Source organism: Artemia sp. Qi Xiang Cuo, chromosome 16 (genome assembly GCF_049724085.1).
Source record: "Artemia sp. Qi Xiang Cuo chromosome 16, ASM4972408v1, whole genome shotgun sequence".
NCBI lineage: Eukaryota > Metazoa > Arthropoda > Branchiopoda > Anostraca > Artemiidae > Artemia > Artemia sp. Qi Xiang Cuo.
In genome coordinates, this window is record NC_142809.1 from 23,263,638 (window position 1) to 23,282,528 (window position 18,891).

General features: G+C 35.4%; 1 protein-coding gene across 2 annotated transcripts in view; it reads right to left on the reverse strand.

The window, feature by feature from the left end:
- The window catches only part of PlexA (plexin A), a 339,500-nt gene that overhangs the window by 56,837 nt on the left and 263,772 nt on the right, over positions 1-18,891 (reverse strand). For both annotated transcript variants that reach the window (XM_089102579.1, XM_089102578.1), the window contains exon 13: positions 10,711-10,878. In XM_089102579.1, the coding sequence (XP_088958705.1) occupies positions 10,711-10,878 (168 nt within the window). The remainder of the gene's footprint in view (positions 1-10,710; positions 10,879-18,891) is intronic.

Genomic DNA, 18,891 nt, shown 5'->3' on the forward strand with positions numbered 1-18,891 from the left:
ATATATATAGCAAATTATATGTAATACTAGAAAGCAAAACAGATGGAGAGACATGCATAAAAAAGTGTGAAAAGAATTTTACAATAAAAACATTATAATATAAACTCCAAAGGAGTGGAGAAAAATCCCCCCTTCTTCAACAGCTTGACGTCCCCTTACACCCCCCCCCCCAAAAAAAATAAAATAAAAACCTGTCCCAGAAAGTTTCATCTCGGCCCTCCAGGCACGGGACAAAAGAGGCCGAACTTAGAGAAACTACGCATAAAATTCGTCAGATTTAATCAAATCTGCTATAGAATGAGACATACTCTCTTGGAATAGAATAGACTGTTCCAAAAATTCTCGAATTGGCCTTTTTTTCCAAAAGAATCATAAATCGTTGTGAATTTCAGCTAAGAAATACTTCATAAATTCCAGTTTATACTGGATATTTATTAAATTGAACGTTGTTGTTGAAAGAAATTTATTTGCTTTTTGAAGAATAATGCATCGCGAATTTCTGGAAAGATCTATAGCTCCAGATTTCTGGTGTTTGAGGTCAGATGATTGTGACGGGGCTAGGGTGAAAAGACAGTGCAAAATCTTATGTAAGGCACATTATAATCAAAGATTAGTACATTTTAATCGAAACAAACAATGTTTCTTCTTTGTTGCTTATTTCTATTGTTTGTTTTACAGATTAATTCAATTTTGCAAAAAAATTGCGCCAATATTGAGTCAAAATATTAAAAATACGGAGTAAATTACAAGTTTAATTTAAGATATTTTAAATCCCGAATAATCCAAGAGAAAAATCAGAAGACTGTGAGACAAAAACATGTAAAAATAACACAAGATAGGCTAATTGTAGGCCACTGGGAGAAGGAAAACAGATTAAAAAATAAGAATGTGGCATTTTAAAGGAAATCTGAAATAGCAATTCCAGAAAAATCTAATAATATACCATAATATAACAAATTAATGAGTCAGAACATTTTGAAACAAAAACATGAAAAAAATATAACACGGTAGGCTAATTGCTGGGCCATTGGGAGGACAAAAAACTGAAAAAAAGATAGCGGTATTTTATGAGAAAATCTGAAACAACCATTTTGAGGAGCTTTCCAAATTATAACTTATGGATTTTGAAGGTCAGTCAATACTAAAGATTCAGCAATGACACCATCCACAGCAGCAAACCGGTCACCCAAATAAAACCCCATCAAAAACAGACGCTCCCGAAACTTTGGCAACGCCCTACGACACCCTGATGAGTGACGACAAAATATCGGAGCAAGGGCAAAAGTCTACCGCTGCCACGACGGGGGCCTTCGGTCAAGGAAAAACCAGGCTATCAACACAGTATATATATATATATATATATATATATATATATATATATATATATATATATATATATATATATATTAGGGTGGTCCTTAGGAAATGGGGAAAAAAATTTACTCTTTTTTTATGGGGCATGGTCTGAAATGATTGCATTCTGATTATAATTGAATAATAAACAAATATTTTAGTATTATTTTCAATTTCAGAGGTCCCTACAATAACTATTAGAAATGTGTAAGTGAGCTTTGATAAAAAAAAAAAAAAGAATGCACAATAATGCCATTGAATTAAATAATATCAAACATAACTGCTGAGTTGCTATACACAAAACAGAAAATAAGTGATTGGCAATAGTGTCCAGTCACTTCAATTGTCAAACTACACAGTTCACATATGGGCTTCAGACTGGTCCATCAGTGTCTTTTTGGTTCGATCACTGTACCGCTGTCAGTACTCCTTGACAACTAGCAACAGGAACTGTTTCTGTTCTTCAGACGTTGTGTGCAGTTTGCTATAGTCATCCATCAGTGCAACACCACGTTCGGCAATGTCATTGATTCCCCGCATGCTGTGCACTATATTTTTAACTGCCTAGTAGTCTTCGTCAACTGACCACAAATCAATCTTCTTATTTATGAATGATGAAGGCAGTCTGGCAATGCTAAAGAATCTATTGGTATTCTGCATGACAAAGTTTTCTAAGTTCTTCTCCCCCAGTGTCAATGGGTCCACTGTTATTCTCTTCAAAGAGTGCTCTGCTCCTGATGTTTGCAGAGCTGTAACCATATTATGTTTGGTGTCATTTGATACGTCATCATCAAAGAAGGCGAGGGCCATCAATTCCTCTGATAAGTAAGATAGGTGTCTTATTATTTTGTTCATGACAGTTTTTGATATTGATTCTGATATTTTCTTGAAGCTGTAGATGTCCTTGAGAAGTTGGAGGTCAATGAAAGGAGCTGATGGTGCTGACGATGCCTGAAACCATGCTTTCACGTAGATGATCACAGTGAATTGACAAATATCAGCAAGAGCCTTTTCTGGCCTTTTTGTGAGTTTGAACTGACTTCTGAACATCCAGATTTTTAGCGCATAGATGGCCATTGCCATCCACCTTGCTTGATGCAGCCCAGCTGGAGCTCTGAACAAGATTCCCTTAGATGGCGTGCCACCGAGGAATATGATTGTCAAGTCTAAAAGTTCATGGTAATCATCACGGGGCTGATACGCTAGTGTCTGCATCTCAGCAAATGCTATGATATCTGTGATTACATGTGAAACAGCTGTAAACACGCACTCGTCTGATGAAGCAGTCTGAAAGTCTGCTCTGGTAATAAACTGCCAGGTGTTCTTAAACCGGTTGAAAATTGTTATCTCTGGGCCTTTGCCAGGACCAAGGCAATCAAGAACCACTGTTTGTAAGACTATTTCTAAGATATGATGTCGACAAGCAAACCAAAGCATGTCCTTGTCAAGTTTTTGTTCCAGAAGGATACAAGCACCATTTCTTGGACCGGAACTGACAGATGTGGTGTCATATCACATGCACTTTACATTATCTGTAATGTTACAAGCCACAGCTGCTTCAAAAACTGCTGCCACAGAAGCTTGGCCAGTTCCCGAGGCTAGCTTTGGAACACCAAGAAGCTGATCTACACCTTCTCTGGACACCAAAATTGGGAGGCGATCGACAATCTGTCTACTGCAGATATTCCTCTAGGAGTTTTCCATCCCTGTGAATAGTTAGAGGAACTGTTGGTTTAAACTCCTGTCGTAGATTTTCGGCTATTACCTGGCGCTGCTTCATCCTGTGTCTGCGAATTGAAGATCGATTAACATTGTATTCAGCAGGATGATGACCAAGGTGTTGCAAAGTCGGAATAAGAAGTAATGCAGCACTTCTGTCACTAACTTTAGCAACATCCAGACAGGCTGACATTTTATCATCCAATATGTATACTCTTCCTCTTTTTTGACGTTTTGCTGAGGTTGACGGTTTTATGTCTTCTGTTTTGGGGTCTTTAATTTCTTGACCTTTTTTGCTGTCAGTGTTGCTGTCAGATGATGATTCCAGTGTACTTTCTTTTCTCTTTGTTTTTCTTTCTTGCCTCTCCTTCTTAATTCTTATGTCATGGTCTTTTCTTTTCTGAGATGATGCTCTTTTTATTTCTAAAACCTTGTCGACACTGCCCATCTTTCCACGGCGTCCTGGTTCCCGCTGCGCTAACAGAAACACACGGTCTTCTTGAATATGTATCATCTGTATTGCGTTGGCATGGGCAATGTCAAACAAAACGTCCAGGCCCACTCTCCACTCTTTTTCCTTCTTTTTCAGTGTCTCAGAACGCTTAGCTTTGTTTTCTTTATTTCTCTTCAGGTTGTCATACTCCTTAAAGAGACATTGAATTTTGTTTACCACATGTTTCTTGAGCCTTGATGGAATGTGTGCTTTGCCCAAACTGCAAGAACGTCATTGGCTTAGGAATGTGCCGCTTCACAGACTGTCTTGTTTGTCACTTGCTTGTAGTGATAGAATAGCACCATGACCTCCTTCTTTGACGGTAGTTTTGTTGAAATCAGAGTGTCTGACAATTGCCCGATGAGCCATATGTCTGTTTAACTTTTTTTAGTTGGTTTTAATATTGCATCAGTACTGTCACTTGTACAAACCATGCAGTCCATGATGTCATTCATTGCTGTGTCTGTGTCAGTGTATATGCAACAAAGTATCATATTAATAAGGTTACCTGTATCAGTGTGAAGCATAATTTATATATTATAGTTCATAAAACTAATAAATACTTGAAATTTGTATTTTCAGTCACATTGTATACAAAAAAAAATGGCGTCTTGTGTTGAAATGCATTGTGGGAAGCCTACAGATAAATAAGTCCAGCAGTTCAGAAAGCTACCATGCTGTACTATATTGTAGTGTTGACTGTTGAAATGTTGAAAACTGTGCAAGGCATGCAGCGTTGAGCAATGAGCAATGAGCATGCAGTAACCAAAATTTTAATCTCTGGTAGGGACCTCTTAATGTCAATATATTTGGCTCTTTTTTCGGATTCTGTGGTATTTTAACAATAGAAACAAGATTAGGGGGTGCCTGCTGAAGAAATCCTATTTTGAAAAATAAGGACCACCCTAATATATATATATATATATATATATATATATATATATATATATATATATATATATATATATATATATATATATATATATATATATATATATATATACAAACATTAGCGAAAAGGTTCTCCAAACATGACAGGCATTCATAGCGCGCTGTTTGGGAAGTTACCAGACCGTCAGAACAATAGTTTCTCGCCGTGATGCGCTAAACATTTGCCATTGCGCATGCGCGAAGGCGGGGTAATGAAGAGTGGTTTAGCGTTTGGTGTTAAATGTGTTTAAAAATCTTCGATGGAGAGTATGGGACTTTTCGCTACTGTTCGTGTATATTTATACTGTGGTTATCAACAACCATGTCCAACTTGGAGCCATTGGAAGGAGTCATGAAACATGGGAAACACCAGAATCGAGAGTGGATGTCGATCACCGATCAATCCATTGCGGAGACACCCTCCTGGAGCTAAACATGCTGCCGTATTTTCAATCCTATGATGAGCCAATGTTTTGCAATGGGAAAAAAGTGAAAGTATCTACAATTTTATAACAAAAAGGTTAATATCTCAAGACTGTATCATTACAACGCATCACGTACAATGCAACGCGTTTTTCGAGTCTGGACAATGAAAGCGATGATGAGCGATAACTCAGTGTAAGCTTAAAAATTGCATGATGCACATTTGCCTGGCACGATGAATATATATTGTTTAAACAATTTAATACATCATTCAACTTAATCTTAGTTTATTTGTTTTTCTTCTGGCAATTTACTTCGCGAAAGATATTTTCTCTTCCAAGAAACATTTCAATTATTCCAAGTTTGTCATCAGTCGTATGGGATACCCGCCTTATTCTTTCATATTCCAATTTACATAAAAAACATCCTTCTATGGAAGCACCAATGATGATAAAAATGACGAGAGTACTCTTCATAATATTTTTCTCCCTCGGACTCTTCAATTAGATCTATTTTATTTAGGGTTTCTTCTTTTGCGGAATGGACTATTCATGCCGTATAAGGCAATTTGCATTTATCACTGTGGCGATCTTACATAGAAAATGGAAAACATCTTGGAGATACAGATGATCGTGACCAAGTGTGAAACAAAGCTTGTTCAACGATGATAATAACGACGATAAAAATAATACGTAAGCACTCTTCGTGTACAGGAGAAAAGGAGTGGAATTTCATTAAAACAGTATCAAGTGAAAGTTGTCTTTTTTTTTAAGAATTTCGTCGTACTAAAAGCAAAAGGGTTTATGTGACATTTTCTTATTTTACAAGAGAGCCAAAAAAAAAAAAATTCTTGCTCCTTTCGAAAAAACCATTTTGTCTTCAAAGATATATACCAAAGAGTATAGGTAACTTATAAGAGTGGAACCTGGCACTAGTGTCAAAAAAAAAAATTCTTGCTCCTTTCGAAAAAAACATTTTGTCTTCAAAGATATATACCAAAGAGTATAGGTAACTTATAAGAGTGGAACCTGGCACTAGTGTCAACAAAAAAAAATTCTTGCTCATTTCGAAAAAACCATTTTGTCTTCAAAGATATATACCAAAGAGTATAGGTAACTTATAAGAGTGGAACCTGGCACTAGTGTCAACAAAAAAAAAATTCTTGCTCCTTTCGAAAAAACCATTTTGTCTTCAAAGATATATACCAAAGAGTATAGGTAACTTATAAGAGTGGAACCTGGCACTAGTGTCAACAAAAAAAAATTCTTTCTCCTTACCAAAAAACCATTTTTTAAACAAATATATATAACACAGAGTATATGTAACTTATAAGAGTGGAACCTGGCACTAGTGTCAACAACAAAAAAAATTCTTGCTCCTTTCGAAAAAAAAATTTTGTCTTCAAAGTTATATACCAAAGAGTATAGGTAACTTATAAGAGTGGAACCTGGCACTAGTGTCAACAAAAAAAAAATTCTTGCTCCTTTCTAAAAAACCATTTTGTCTTCAAAGATATATACCAAAGAGTATAGGTAACTTATAAGAGTGGAACCTGGCACTAGTGTCAACAAAAAAAAAATTCTTTCTCATTTCGAAAAAAACATTTTGTCTTCAAAGATATATACCAAAGAGTATAGGTAACTTATAAGAGTGGAACCTGGCACTAGTGTCAACAAAAAAAAATTCTTGCTCCTTTCGAAAAAACCATTTTGTCTTCAAAGATATATACCAAAGAGTATAGGTAACTTATAAGAGTGGAACCTGGCACTAGTGTCAACAAAAAAAAATTCTTGCTCCTTTCTAAAAAACCATTTTGTCTTCAAAGATATATACCAAAGAGTATATGTAACTTATAAGAGTGGAACCTGGCACTAGTGTCAACAAAAAAAAAATTCTTGCTCCTTGCGAAAAAACAATTTTGTCTTCAAATATATATACCAAATAGTATAGGTAACTTATAAGAGTGGAACCTGGCACTAGTGTCAACAAAAAAAAATTCTTGCTCCTTTCGAAAAAAACATTTTGTCTTCAAAGATATATACCAAAGAGTATAGGTAACTTATAAGAGTGGAACCTGGCACTAGTGTCAACAAAAAAAAATTCTTGCTCCTTTCGAAAAAAACTTTTTGTCTTCAAAGATATATAACAAAGAGTATAGGTAACTTATAAGAGTGGAACCTGGCACTAGTGTCAAAAAAAAAAAATTCTTGCTCCTTTCGAAAAAACCATTTTGTCTTCAAAGATATATACCAAAGAGTATAGGTAACTTATAAGAGTGGAACCTGGCACTAGTGTCAACAAAAAAAAATTCTTGCTCCTTTCGAAAAAACCATTTTGTCTTCAAAGATATATACCAAAGATTATAGGTAACTTATAAGAGTGGAACCTGGCACTAGTGTCAACAAAAAAAAAATTCTTGCTCCTTTCGAAAAAACCATTTTGTCTTAAAAGATATATAACAAAGATTATATGTAACGTATAAGAGTGTAACCTGGCACTAGTGAAAACAACAAAAAAAATTCTGGATCCTTACGAAAAAACATTTTTGTATTCAAATATATATACAAAATAGTAAAGTTAACGTATACGAGTGGAACATGTCACTCGTGTCAACAAAAAAAAAATTCTTGATCATTTCGAAAAAACCATTTTGTCTTCAAAGATATATACCAAAGAGTATAGGTAACTTATAAGAGTGGAACCTGGCACTAGTGTCAACAAAAAAAAATTCTTGCTCCATTCGAAAAAAACATTTTGTCTTCAAAGATATATACCAAAGAGTATAGGTAACTTATAAGAGTGGAACCTGGCACTAGTGTCAACAAAAAAAAATTCTTGCTCCTTTCGAAAAAACCATTTTGTCTTAAAAGATATATACCCATGAGTATATGTAACTTATAATAGTGGAACCTGGCACTAGTGTCAACAAAAAAAAAATTCTTTCTCCTTTCGAAAAAACAATTTTGTCTTAAAAGATATATACCAAAGAGTATAGGTAACTTATAAGAGTGGAACCTGGCACTAGTGTCAACAAAAAAAAATTCTTGCTCCTTTCGAAAAAACCATTTTGTCTTCAAAGATATATACCAAAGAGTATAGGTAACTTATAAGAGTGGAACCTGGCACTAGTGTCAACAAAAAAAAAAAAAAAATCAACACCGTCTAGCATTTGGAGACACTTGGAATTTTTTCAAGCTTTGTAATAGTTTTTTTTTGTCAGGAACTGAGATCAGACACTTATTACTACACAACAAACTTCAAAAATTGTTATTACACTGAGAAAAATGTCAATTGTCACCAAACGCTGGATGGCCTTGAGTTTTTTTCGACACTAGTGCCAGTTTCCTTACTTACAAGTTACCCATACTTTTTGGATCTATACAATAAAAATGTAAAATTACAGAATCTAGCTACATATGGTTGCTGCAACTTGGTATAACGTGAGTAATATCACACGAGGCAGGCTTTGAGCCAGAAGTATTAGTAATCATACAATTTTTTTTTCAGAGCGACCTCAAAGGACAAAATACATTTGCTCTTTTTAATATTAGTCATTTTTTGGAAATAATCTGTGGCTTTAAAACGTTTAGACGTAACCAAGCATTTTGATAGCAATGTAAGTAAAAACCAACTTATAATAGTGGAACCTGGCACTAGTGTAAAAAAAAAAAAAAATCAACACCGTCTAGCATTTGGAGACACTTGGAATTTTTTCAAGCTTTGTAATAGTTTTTTTTTTGTCAGGAACTGAGATCAGACACTTATTACTACACAACAAACTTCAAAAATTGTTATTACACTGAGAAAAATGTCAATTGTCACCAAACGCTGGATGGCCTTGAGTTTTTTTCCTTACTTACAAGTTACCCATACTTTTTGGATCTATACAATAAAAATGTAAAATTACAGAATTTAGCTACATATAGTCGCTTCAACTTGGTATAACGTGAGTAATATCCCACGAGGCAGGCTTTGAGCCAGAAGTATTAGTAATCATACAATTTTTTTTCAGAGCGACCCCAAAGGACAAAATACATTTGATTTTTTTAATATTAGTCATTTTTTGGAAATAATCTGTGGCTTTAAAACGTTTAGACGTAACCAAGCATTTTGATAGCAATGTAAGTAAAAACCTGCAAGACTTAACTTGGTCAAAAGGGAGTCTGAAAAGTTCAGTTATTAATGTTAGGTTTGTGGAGCGCAATAAGCATCTTCAAATCGAGAATTTATAAAATACAAACGATAGTTCCCCATTGTTTATTAATCCATTAAACGCAGAAGGCACCTGTCTCTCATTAGTTCGCTTATTTTCGTCTACATTTTACAAAACAGAAAAAAAACAAGAAAACAAAACCAAACGAATAATGTGAGTTATACCCTGTTCCTAAATTAATATCGGAAACTTAAGAAAATCTTGTAAATATTTTTATTTTTGATATATTTTAATTAAAGGATCCATATACTCCTCATGTACTAGTAGGTTCAAAGGTCTTCAAGAAATAAGACGAAGATGAATCTATGTCATTTTGATTTCTATTTGAAAGACGTAGTATTTAGTTGTGTTTTGTTTTTGCAGCACATCCGTTGGACTGAGGGAGTTCGGTAAGATGATTTTGTAAGCAATGCAAGGTTGGTGGCACTCACCTCCTAAATGTTATTCTACGTCAAAATAGCGCAGCGTACTACCAGGTGGTTCAGGCACCTCCTATGTATTCCGACAATCGCAGCCGAATAGTCTACGATTTCGACCTTAAAGCAAATGGCTTATCCCGCCCGAAGGGCAGACCCCTGATAAGGTGGAAAGATAGCCACAATAAACTGCTGGAGATGCATAGCATTCAGGGATGCCACTTGTAGCACGACAGTGCTATTTTAGCACTAATTTATTATATCTAGCACGGTATCAATGCTCAGAGTATCTAAAATAGTGCTAAAATAGCACGAAATTGCTCTCATTAGCACTATTACAGTCAATTTTTTTACTTTTGCACCGAAAATCGATGTGTAGCTCACAAGTTTGGACAATTGTAGCACTTTAGGAACTGACTGTGGTGGAAACCCTGATAGCATTGCTGTCGATGAGGCCTGACTCTTAGCAGCAGATCGGTCAGCCTGGAGGAGCAGAGTTACGAAGGTCTCTACGCCACCCCTAACACGATAGGAGCCCTAAGCCCGTAAGTCAAGTAAGAGATGTTACATTAGCAAATGAAAAAAAACAAGGTACTTATCTGTTAGCCAGTACACACTCGAGAATTTGGATCTATAAAATCAGACGTAGATAATTTTGGAGACCACACTGCCTTTCCATGACAATAAATAAAAACAGACAATAACCGGTTTATTGCCGTTTGTATACGGAGACAATTGGCTTCAGCTCAATGAAAAACTACATTGTAGATATATTTTAATAAATATTTAGCTGGTATTTTGGTTAGGTTAGGTTACATTTTGCACGCAACCCCGCTATACTTAATCCCCTACCCCCCCCCCCCTAATGTGCAAGTTATATATATCCTATCCATCTCTAACGCGTCTCAGTTGCTTCAGCCCAGTACCTGTAAATCCAAATTCTCAAGTGTTTACTGGCTAACAGATAAGTACCAAAAACAAAACTAACAATATTTATTATTTTTAGTATAGGCGCATGCTTATTCCTTTCTTCTTTTCGCCTTTCTTCTTTCCCAATTTTCTACTCCTTTCTTTTGCGTTATACTCAATTTTAGTGGATCTAGAAGTTGAGACAATAGCGACAATACGTACAATTGAAACAAAACGAAATCAAGCAAACTTACTGAATAATTTCACAAGGTAGATCATCAATGAAAGCTTTGATTGATGATCCGGCATTCATATGCTTTCCATGAATAGCCAAGAGCGTTCCACCTGATTGGGGTCCTTTCTTCGGATGAATGCCGTATATTACTGGGTCAACAAACTCGTAGTAGGCCTGGGACTCTCCCCTATAAGACAGAAATTAGGCTATTAAAAACATTAAAAACAAGGAGTAAAAAAAGGTAAAATTCACTGTCCGTGGAAAAAATATACATAGAACTACAAACACATGTTTAGTTTAATTCATAGAACTGCCAAAAGCCGAGGGTACTACTCACAAAATAAAAGTAAGAATAGTATTCTAGAGGACAAATAGAGGACAAAATAGAGAGTATAAAACATAGATAAAGCAAAAAAAAGAAAAAAAAGAAGATGGATTGAAATGGATGGACATGATGGACATGAAAGGCTAAATAGCTAATGTTTAACTTAAAAATATTTGAAAATAAATATAAACAAGCCAAACTACTAAAAAGAACCACCACGTGAGCAACTGAATTTTTAATTGTGAAGCTCAATCTATAAACATACTAATTGTGTAATTCTACGGCCAACAGTGCTTTGTGAGATGTCTGGGAGGTTGATCTCTAACCTTATAAGAAAGTAACCCCAAAAAGAAGTAGGTACTGAACAACTATGTGACAACTGGTTTAAGCTCCCTTCGGGATAACCACATAAGGGAAAGTGGACTTACCTATTGATATCATATCTATTTCTACTTAAGATCTTTCTCTGTTACCCAATGATAGGCAGTTCACGGTCAAGTGAAAGGAAGTAGGCTGTCCCTATATATGGTCAATTTTATTGTAAATTTCGTAGATTACAGCAATTACATATATTGGTCGCTCAGAAAAACAGCCAGAAAAAGATCTGCGACATGAGTCTGAAGGGATGTCATAGCAACTCGGAATTCCCTGAATTTCAAAAATAGAAAACGCCCGAGGATACTCTTAAAACTTTTCGAACCGAGTCCAATTTAATCACTTTACAAAGCGTTCATCCTTGCCTCCTTGTACAGCCACCTATTATGAAAAATCCTGCCCTCTTTTTTTGAATAAGAATTTATAGTTCACGCACACTGAAGCACAGCATTCGAACGAGGCCCCCTTCTCACACAATTCAGTTATGAAACATAATCGAATCTTTCCAGGCCAAGATTGCTCTCGTAAAAAAGCTCGTTATAATACGGATTAGAATGATTACTGCCAAAAACACAGCTGAGTCGCTTGAGGTCTAATCGATGTGGCATACATTAGGTTTCAGTTAAGTAGCCACTCGTCTCAAATGGGAGAAATGAGCTGACCAACTAAGGGATAAGGGTTTCATCGAGCAGAAACAAAAAAGCAATGAACCAAAACAAAGACGCCGAGTTCACTTCCCTAAATGCCAAGAAAGACAAGATAAAACGTCGAAGGTCCTGATTAGGGATACATCTATCTTTTTAACAGAATAAATAGTCGTCCTGTTTTAATTTTGGCGACGAATAAGACTTTCATAGCTGTTTGGATAGTTTTCAGTGACCAGTACTCAGACCAAGACCGTACCCAGTGGGAAGCTACCGGGTTTGACCCCCCCCCCCCAATTTCTGCCCGACTCGTAAAAACTTAACAAAAATGCATCTAAACAAATTTTGCTCCAGAGAACAAATAAACAAGTATAATCGTAAGCGACATTAGATTTTTCATGGATAGTAACGCTCGTGGTAGAGGAAAATAATTGTTATGGCTGTAATAATTCAAAAGTTAAAGATAACATTGTTTTAATAATGGAAAGAAAATCAAAGAATGAATTTATAAGGATAATCAAGGTAAAAATAAGTTTTATTTGAACAATGCCATAACGCGATGACATTTGACTAGGAAATTTTGTGCATCGCATTGATATTTCAGTTCCATAGTTTTGTCACCCTTTTCTCAAAGGGAAATTATGTGGGCGGCATGAATGCAGACTTACAGCTAATTAAATTTCGTCACTTCCTTTTCAATATGTTTATAGATATTGGTTTGATTTTTATTGTCTGTAGTACTGAGGAGCTCATGAAGGATACAATCAAATACTAGTTTTTAAAAATTTTTCCTCTTTGTTCAAAAAAGGAGATAATCAAATATTTAAACTACTAAAACTATAATAATTACTTGCTGGTTTATTTTTCTTGATAGGAATTTCTGTTCATTTCACGATTCTTAAATTTCACTTCGTAATATGCACGTGTGCGCAAAAAAATATCGTACAAATTGTTCAAGGGGGAAGTCCTCACAGCCAGCTCTCCAGTTCAGGTCTTTGCACTCAAGCCTAATTCGACGGATTAGTCCTGGTTCCCAACAAGAATTTCTGCAATTTTTTAAGGAAATGGAGTGACAGTCTTGCAGAACGAAACAATACCTAGCGAAGGAGCTGTAAGGTTGGATGAATGCAGGCTTGACTGCCCGTAGGCCTATAAAAGAATAAGTTTCGTCGAAAACTTCACTATCGCCTTGAATAAGCTTTGAAGCACACATCGGATAATTGTGCCAAGCGAGCAGCTTCTTAACAGCAAAACCAACGATATATACAGAAGTACAATTTTCAAGGCTGTCAGATACTTCATTGAAGTCTTCATTCTCTTCTTCCAACAGAAGCTTATTGCTTTGGTGAGCCGTGGTAAGCTTAGTCAGCTTCAACTGTGGTATGTCACTTTTTTCTGTGAAAGGAAGTCAACCAAAATATTTCTCTGGTCAGGAATTAGGTCGCAGTTGCCTGTATTTTTGCAGCTACTATCCAACAATTACCTTTGGTTCCCACTGGTGCGATTTTTTTTTCACGAAAAACGGCTCATGGATAGCGGATGTGTGAAATTCGCAAAAATTTCCACACAGAAACGGTTCACTACAGCCGTTGAAGCGCAAATATACTATGTTATATTTAAAAAACATATGTATAAGAATAGGCTAACTCAAATTGTAGAAATTTAGAAAAGTTTCAAAGGGCTTGCCTGTAGTAGCCTTGATTCATTATGACTAATTAAAAACGTAAGTCTTATCTATGGCATATTCAGTTTATCGTTCACTTGTTCCGTAGAGCTTCTAGTTCAGAATCGAGGATACGACTTAAAGCAACTCACTAGAAATATTTTGACAGAATCGTTAGCCTATTATAACAAGGAAATTTGCTGCAAAAGAAGGAAAAAATTTGACGGATCACGCAAAAACAGCCGTTTTTGCGTGAAATCGCATCAGTGGGAACCCAGGGTTAACCAATCATTATTCAGTGACTGAAAAATATACACCGGATCGTTGATGGGAGATTAAATGGAAGGAGCTTTTTATACGCGCCGAGAATAAAGTAGCCAAATAGTATTGAGGAGTACGCTACTGGTTAATTTATCTAGAGTGCCCTTGAATAAGAACATAACATACTGTATTCTTACACAGAGGAACAAAAGCAGATAAAAACACCGCAATACAACTCATCGGTTGAAAATCTCACTCCATCATTTACTGACAACGTAAGCTATTTTCGCATTTTTTTTTTTTTTGAATGAAAATAACAAAAAAGGCATTTTTCACTGAGAATACCCCCCAAAAGAGTATTTTACAAAATCTGGGGTGGGGGCAAACAAAACTATAGCGGCACAGGCCCCTTTTCCCCTTTAATGGCGTCACTGGAGGATACATCTGAATGGTGGCCGGTGTTTCTCCCCCCCCCCCCGGCGAAAAATACTTCCCAGGAAAACTCCCCCCCCCCGTGGACAATAAGGCTTCCCAAATTTGAAAATTTTATTTGAGTTTTATTTTTTTAATTTCCGTAGGGGGAAGGAGTTTAGGTACTTGTGCATTATGGAATACTCACTCAAGTTTACGCTGTGTAAAACTCAAGAATAAACCAGTTTCTTCGTTAGTTTTTTCAGCTTAGCGCGAGACAAGACAAAGATAAGTGACAGAATATATTGGGAATATATAATTTGGGCTATATATTTGCAAATAACGGGGGGAGGGTAAAGCATTTGGACAATTCGAAGTCTGAAAACAAATCTTTTTAGGTATATGGCCACTAAGAAATTACAGAAGAATAGCGAGGTATCTGGAAATTTTGTTAACTAAAAAAAAAAACTGGGGGGGGGGGGGTATTTTTCACGCGGGGGGGGGGGGGGTAAACGCCTAGAAACCATCTGAATATAAGGATTCTGGACTTATTTTAAAATAAATATGTCAATAAGAAAAACTTTTTATTCGTTATCTCAAAAAGATATTTTGAATATTAAACTGAATATTTCAAAACGGACTAATTCAGAAATATAGACGTTGTTTTTTTTTGGCAAGCAGTTCGTCACCAAAATGACTTCGTTTCAAATTAGTACTAACACTACAATAAACAAACAAAAAGAAAGAAGCTGGCCAATTTAGAAGTCGCCTATTTTCCAGCGAATAATAAATCAATTCTTAAAGGACAGTCAAATCCCAAAATTACAAAAATAAGCAACAGTAGTCGTTTAGATGACTTTTGTCCTTATTCTCTTTTGAAGACAAGGACCTCTTACAAAAACAAACATAAATTGTTCAACTTTATCAAAACTCATTTTCAGAACCATGGGGAACGCACATAAATTAGAGAGAAAATCCTAACGAAAGGTACTCCCAGGATATATATAGCCTAGTAGGGGATTAAGATAGGGACAGAAAGTGTATACTTTTCAGGTTCAAAGAAATATGCTACGTTGCATTGATATTCAAACAAAAAATTAACGGTTCCACGCTTTTCATATAACGCAGGTTATAAGGTACAGCATGGAGAAGCTCTTCGCCACTGATGGCGATAAAAAATTTTCTTGCCAATGTACAAAATTTGCCAGAATGGAAGTAAATGATCAAATCCTTCGTTGCACTACTATCAACAGTCAACCGTCTTTCAGAGATTATTCTTCACGCCAAAAAAGAATCAGTTTCCTTAAGACTCATTCACAATGAGGTTTTACTAATGCCGACATTTAGCTACTGCTAATTTGAGCCAATCAGGTTTCCATAAAATTTTTTGATTGGCTGGAAAATTCTATGAAAAATTCTGATTGGTTCAAATTAGCACTAGCTAAATCTTTTTTCGCCAATGTTTTTTTTTTCCAAAGCACAAAATGTGACAGAATGGAAGTAAATGATCAAATCCTTCGTTGCACTAATATCAACAGTCAACCATCTTTCAGAGATTTCTTTTCCTTCCAAAAAATAATCAGTAAGACTCATTCACAATGACTCATTAGACTCATCAGTAATGACTCATCTTAAGACTCATTCACAATGGGGTTTTACCAATGCCATGAATTAGCCACAACAAATTTTAGCCAATTAGGTTTTTCATAGAATTTTCTAATTGGCTGAATTATGTGAAAAATTCTGATTTGCTCAAATTAGCACTAGTTAAATCTCGGTAAATCCCATTGTGAATGGGGCTTTAAAAGAACTGGAACAGTCTTCAAGACTATCAGTTTCAACAAAAAATACAGGCTCTTACATAAAAACTCTTCAATTTATGAAATGAAAGCAGATCGTAAAAGGTGCCCGTGCAAACAGCTATTCATCTCTTAAACTTATAAGTAAAAATTTTGCTTCATTTTTTCGCTGACAAAATATCTCCAAAGAAATTAAAAATAATATAAAGTCAATTAAAAAATCAGAAATTAAATACGCCATCTTCATCAACTTCAATCATAGTTGCAGCGATAGCTGAAACCTAGTAAAGAGCGAACTACCGCCCATAGTAGTCAAAATTTTAAAAACGCGTTCGGAAAAAAAAACTGCCAAGTGATAAAAAATTACCATTTGTTGCAGACTCACGAATGACACCTATTACTCCGATTAAACTATTGTTCCGATTAAAAAGACGAAACGTTTATTGCGAAAAAAATATAGTAATTTCGAAAAAGAGAATTGGACCCCTTGAAAGCGGCGTCGGAACAAAATGAAAAACGCACCATTGGAATTGCCGTCGCTGGAAAGCCTATACAGGAGAATTAAAACCCCTCGCTTTGGACAACAAGTAAAATCACTTTTTTTCATGGGAAGCACAAGTGTGTTTCCTCTTCTCCCCAGGGGTGATCGTACCGAACCAGTCATCGTCAGCATTGCCAACGCGTTACAAAAGTACCGTTTTTGGTACAATAACATGTCCTGGTACAATAGGGTAAATGGACAATTTATGACATAATCAGAACTTTACGGTAATACGTTTCGGTACATTATGGTCAAGGTATTCACCTGGTATTCACCAGGTATAAACTTGACCAGGTATTCACCTGGTCAAGTTTCACTTTTTAGAAATTTTTGAAACTCCTCCAGTCAAATCTTAGGGATGAAAGCAAAACAATAGAATTTTCGTCATACACAAACGAGACACAGAAAGAAATCTATGCGAATCCCAAAACTAGTCATCCATGAGAAAACAGCATTAAAAATTTTGGAGATATTTTTGAGAGAGGATGAGCAAAAAAAAGCTTACTTTCTTTTCAGTTTATTATAGTACTTTTGTCTGTGAAATAGAAACTGACGCAGAATGCTTTAATTGTGCCACAAAGTTTCTTATGTAGTAGCCCCCTAACTTGCTGTTTGTAGTTATTTCAGTTGTTTGAGATTAAGAATATCAAGAAATAAAGAGGATTTGGGTTTCCTACAAATTTTGAAGCTTTGTAGGACGAGGAATTAAGAGACAAGAATTTTTTTTGTCTTATTCTGTATCTGTGAAGTGAACCGCAGATATGTTGAAAAAATTATATGACAATATTTATGATAGGCTTCAACGAGAAAATGATACAAACTTTTAAAAATGGAGTCAAGAAGCAATTATACAGAGAACGGAATAATGTGTTTTTGTTCCCGTTCACTGCCCGAGTCAAGAGATTTCCAGGCACTCACCGAGTCTTGACACGCTTGCCGAGTCAACCTAAGCCCCCGCCCCCATCCATAAAATGGGTAGAAACATCGGTGCCTGCTTTGATTAACCAAATATTACGGACCTCAGTTTTATTGAGTTAGGAGTCAAATAGCTACCAACAAATGTTGAGACTTAAGGCAGGCAAAAGTTAATTGTTTTGCCGATTGTGTAAGACACATCTACAAAACTAGCTCAAATAAACTGACCTGTAATATTCTCAAACATCTATAGAATTCTAAAAACTGGCGCTTTACTGAAAACTTTTGCTACTGTTAATGATATCATAGTCGATAAAAGACTAATGATATATTTATAAATTAGGCTTTGTTTCGTGAAGACTAGTAATAGAATTTTCTTCTCCTAAGAGCAGAATCATGTTGGTAACTTTTTTTTTTTTTTTTTTTTTTTTTTTTTTTTTTGGGGGGGGGGGGTGGTGGGGGGGGATAGTAAAGTAATAATTTTACAATCTTAAAGACATTAAACATATCACATGTCTGTTCATATAAGGTAGTTTTGTAGATGTCTCGTACGTAATCGGCGAAGGAATAATTGCTTGTTTTAAGTTCCACCTTTTTCTTTTTTACTTCCGTAAAAAAAAGCATTGCTTTTTAAAATTAATACCACCCATAAGCTACCTCAAGATACAGCATAAAATAAATCATAAGAATCTCATTTGTATACACATGAAAAGAAATAAGGAAAAATGACAACGCAGATCCCGAAAGCATTTCCTCTCATATATCTAAACGTCGAAAAAAAATAAAAACTTCTAGCAATTTATTAGACTTGATTAAAGCTAAATTTACAATTCAAGTGGCAGGGGACATATTGTACGACAGAAGATACCGAAAGAATTGATAAATGGGAACCATGTTTCAAGTGACAAAATATTAGCTTCTTAGTCATGAAATTTGAATTTCATTAACCGGCTATTTAAAGGCCCCATCACCACCTTAATGAAGCAGACATAAAACCTGAAAACATGTAGCTTGAAATATTTTGGACAATTTACAAGGAAAAATTGCCAACTTTAATCACAGACGTACGCTTCCTCAAAATAAACCATAAAAAAGATAAAAATTCTCATTTGTATTTACATTATGTGAAATATTAAGACAGTAATAAGACCAAATAGCAAACCAAATGCCACAATCAAATCCTCTTCAATGTCAGGAAAATAGCAAGCTGATTCAAATTTATTAGTCTGGGTTAAAGTTATATTTACAATCTACTTGGCAGGTGGC